This window comes from Pediculus humanus, genomic scaffold (genome assembly GCF_000006295.1).
Source record: "Pediculus humanus corporis 1103172107823 genomic scaffold, whole genome shotgun sequence".
NCBI lineage: Eukaryota > Metazoa > Arthropoda > Insecta > Psocodea > Pediculidae > Pediculus > Pediculus humanus.
In genome coordinates this window covers 25,374-29,837 of record NW_002987410.1, presented here as the reverse complement: position 1 = coordinate 29,837, position 4,464 = coordinate 25,374, and the positions used below count along the sequence as shown (strand labels likewise).

The 4,464-nt window shown below is 26.3% G+C and overlaps 1 protein-coding gene across 1 annotated transcript; it reads left to right on the top strand.

The window, feature by feature from the left end:
* Window positions 1–207: 207 nt before the first annotated feature.
* Window positions 208–2,381, top strand: Phum_PHUM373940 (Fumarylacetoacetase, putative; the record flags this gene model as incomplete). The annotated part of the gene is made up of 8 exons (XM_002428238.1): window positions 208–288; window positions 710–933; window positions 1,044–1,184; window positions 1,263–1,516; window positions 1,594–1,800; window positions 1,880–2,022; window positions 2,093–2,210; window positions 2,305–2,381. The coding sequence occupies 8 exons, from the start codon at window positions 208–210 to the stop codon at window positions 2,379–2,381; spliced, it is 1,245 nt and encodes a 414-aa protein (XP_002428283.1).
* Window positions 2,382–4,464: the final 2,083 nt, after the last annotated feature.

Below are 4,464 nucleotides of genomic sequence, written 5' to 3'. Positions count from 1 at the left end.
TTTTTGTAAACGCGCCTACTCCTACATTTGAAATCACATGCAAGTCTCAAGGTCGGTTATGTGATAATAATAATAAACGAATCAAAAACTAGTTCCTCGGTTGAAAATCAGGTTTTTTCATCGTTTTTTTTTCCTTTTCTCATCTTTTCAGTTGACGAGTTAACTTGTTATTGAATATATATTTAATAGAAATTAATTAATTTAAACATGTCTTTCGTTCCGTACGATGAAAATTGTGATTTTCCGTTGGAAAATTTACCCTATGGAATTTTTTCAACTAATGAAGATGTAAGTAAAACATTTTTTATTGCATTTATTTTTTAAATTTCGCGCATGCGCATATTCAAATCTGTTATCTTTAAATTTCCGTTGATATACATATATATTGATCGTCGAAAAAATTGAATTATTTGATTAATTGATGGATTCTAGAAATTTTCTACGGTTTCTTTTTATAGATTTTAAATCAGAATTTTAAACTAAAACTTCGTATAATGATTTTATTCTTCTTTTTCAACGTCACAAATATTTTCTTTTACCGGCTACAATAAAAAAAAAAAAAAAAAAAAAAAAAAACAAAATTTATGTATTATTGTGTCTTGCCGGCCTTGGAATTTCATTAGTAGTTAAAGATGTAGAAACATCATTTGTGAATCGTTTAAAAAAAAAAACTCGTTTTAAAAAGTTTTTCTCAAATGACATTTCACAGCCGAAACCTAGAATCGGAGTCGCCATTGGTAACGAAGTACTCGACGTAAAAGCTGTTTCACATTTGTTTGAAGGACAATTGAGAGAAAAAAAACATGTCTTCTCGGAGGAGACTCTTAATTCGTTCATGGAACAAGGGAAAACGTTCTGGAAAGAAACGAGAAAAACGTTACAAATGCTTCTTTCCGCTGGAAATCCAACTTTGCAAGGAGAACTTAGAAAAAAGTATGATTTCCTTATAAAAAAAGTAACAATTTTGGTAACAATTTTGTTATGTACCATTTTTATTTTCCCTCGAACAAAATCAAAAAATGAAAATTTTTTTTTTTACTTAGAGTTTTTCATCCGCAATCGAGTGTGAAAATGCATCTTCCCGCTCATATTGGGGATTACACCGATTTTTATTCTTCTATTCATCATGCCACAAATGTTGGTATCATGTTTCGTGGTCCGGAAAATGCATTGATGCCCAACTGGTAAACATATTTCTCTGAAAAGTTAAAATCGATAGAGTTTTGATTGAAATTCATTAATAAATGTAAGAAATAAAACAGGAAGCACATACCCGTCGGTTACCACGGAAGATCCAGTTCTGTTGTCTTATCAGGAACCCCTATAAAACGACCACTTGGTCAAACGGTACCCATTGAAGGAGCCGGCCCAATATTCGGACCAAGCCGTCTCATGGATTTTGAACTTGAAGTTGCTTTTTTTGTTGGTGGTCCACCTACAAAATTGGGAGAACCAGTTTCAATAAACAATGCTGAAGATCATATATTTGGATTTGTTTTGATGAACGATTGGAGTGGTAAAGAAAATTTTTCTTTTTTGTCGATTTTTAATTGATTTTCCAATAGGTTTTAAATACTCACTTTTTATTATTAGCGAGAGATATTCAAAAATGGGAGTATGTTCCATTAGGACCTTTTCTAGCGAAAAATTTAGGAACTTCTATTTCTCCTTGGGTTGTTACTGTAGATGCATTGCAAAACTTTAAAGTTCCAAATTACGAACAAAATCCAACTCCATTACCTTATCTTCAACATTCTGATCCGTTTAATTTCAATATTAATTTAAAAGTCGATCTTAAAAGTAAGTCTGTAACTGTAAATAATGCAAATTTATAGAATTTTAAATGAAATTTTTAAGTAATACATCAAATTCTCAATAGATGAATCATCAACGACAACCATTTGTAAATCCAATTATCGCTATTTGTACTGGACTGCAAAACAGCAGCTCACTCATCATACAGTAACAGGATGTAACTTAAGACCTGGAGATTTGATGGCATCTGGTACCATAAGCGGAGAGGTTAGATCAAAATAAATTAACTTATTGAAATATTTGAAAAAATATTTTGTGTTACAATTGTTTATTACAGACGCCTGATTCCTTTGGATCCATGTTGGAACTGAGTTGGAAAGGTACCAAACCCATACAATTAGCTGATGGATCCATTCGAAAATTTCTTCAGGATAATGATGAAGTCATCATTAGTGGTATGTTTGAAATTTAATTTTTTATTACAATTTCATAAAATCTGAAATAAATATATAATAAATAACTAATCTATTTTGAAAAAATTAATTTTAGGTTATTGCCAAGGAAATGGTTATCGAGTTGGATTTGGAACATGTACAGGTAAGCTACTGCCAGCCAGAAGTGAATAAATCGATAGTGAAGTTTTCCTGATTTAAGTTTACATTCTCATTTTCCTTTTGCACTGCTTTAAAAATGAACTTTTACATTTTTGATTTAATTATGAGCACATTTAAAATTAAAATCAATAAATAATTAACAATAATTTTGATTATTTTTGTTTTTTATGCAACCTTTTATTAGAAACACATATTCTTACATATTCCTCAGAAAAGTTTAAATTACATTAACTAACCAAAATTTAACTATACTCGTAATTTATAGTAAATTATTCTTCATTTTAAAACATTTTTCCAGTATCTTTAGAAAATTAAATAACATAACAAAGAAAAATAGGTAAATGAATTTGGTTGAGAAGTTTATTGGTTATATTTGTAATTGAAAACAATGATAATTAAAAATTTAAAAGAAACAAAAAGCAGAAAGTAGAATAAATAAAAATTTATTTATTTATTTATATATAACAAATTTAATTACAATATAAATTTATTTGAAAAAAAAAATGTTAATGTAAAAGTATAAACAAAAATATTTTCGGTTAGTTAAACAAAAAAAAAATTGAAATTTCTGAACGCGCATCACGTGTTAAAAAAACACATATTCATTAATTAGCCTTGTTGTATTCGTTCGCATATTCCACTTAGATAATGGATTAAAACAAAATCCTATCGAGAAAAAAAAAAAAAAAAACAAAAAAAAACAAAAAAAAACAAAAAAAATAGTGTTAAAAATCAAATGTTTGAAAAAAAAATCAATAGCTGGATTAAATTTAATTATTTATTCATTTAAAAATTAATTATATTTAATATCGTATGAATTTGTGATAGTGTTAAAACTTAAGCGATTGCTTAAGAAACTTCAACAAGTTTAAGGTGAGTTAATAACGTTCGAAATTGTTTTTTTCTAATGTATTAATTTTAAAATCGAACAACACAATTAAACAGTTTAAAACAACGCTGGCAAATATTTTCGTTTTATGCTTTCACACATGCCAAATATCAAAACGTAATAATGTGTTTGAAATAAATTAATAATAAAATTATTATAAATTATATTAACATTCTAATTATTTTACTTAAAATTATATAGAATTTGCAATGGTGGGAAAAAAATATAAACGGTCATAAAAACAAAAACAATGTTTTTTATTTTGTTTTTACTATTTTAAATTTATTTTAAAGAATGTTTATTAATTTATGTATTTAAAAAAAAAACGTGGCAGCAGTTTACATAACTGAAAATCAAATACATATAAGTTAAATAATCAATGAAAGAGAAAATTTCATTGAGAACATAAATAAAATTTGTGAATTATATATACTTTTTCCTACTATTTAAATTAATGAAAATGACATTTAGTTAAAATATCATCATCATCATCATCATCATCATCATGAAATTTTATGTATGATAAAATGAAAATATCAAGTGATAATAATAATAATAATACTTTTTTATTTATTTGACAATAAAAAAAAGAAAGAGAAGAAATTATTTGGTGTAAAATTTTTAGAATTTGACAAAAAAAAAATTAAATTATGGAGTTTGCGCTTGAAAATGAAAGAGAGAAAGATAGAGAGAGTAAAAGGGAAAAATAGGGAAAAACTTTATCCAAAAAAACGAAAGAGTCGAACGATATAATCTGGATAAACCTCGGATTTAGTGGATTATTCCAGAGACTGTACATGCGTACTCAACATTTTAAAAATGTTGGGGCAAATGTAAACAACAACCCTCTCCGCAGTAGAATATTAACATTTGATCAAGAAACTTTTGTAAATAATTTAATTTTTTTTACATTTCTCATGTGTGTGTGTGTGTACCTGTGTGTGCCTGTGCCTGTGTCTTTTATTAATATCGTTTTCAAAATATTTATTACATTATTCATTTAACAACAACGATTTCATTTTAATTAATAATAATAATATAACTCACACATTAAATAATTAATTAATAATAATTCATAATTGAGTGGACAACAAAAATTTTGTGTTGGTGTTTTTGAAAGGGCTTATTATTATTATTATTATTATTATTATTATTATTATTATTATTATTAAATACATAAATAAATAAATACATAAAAACAATTCG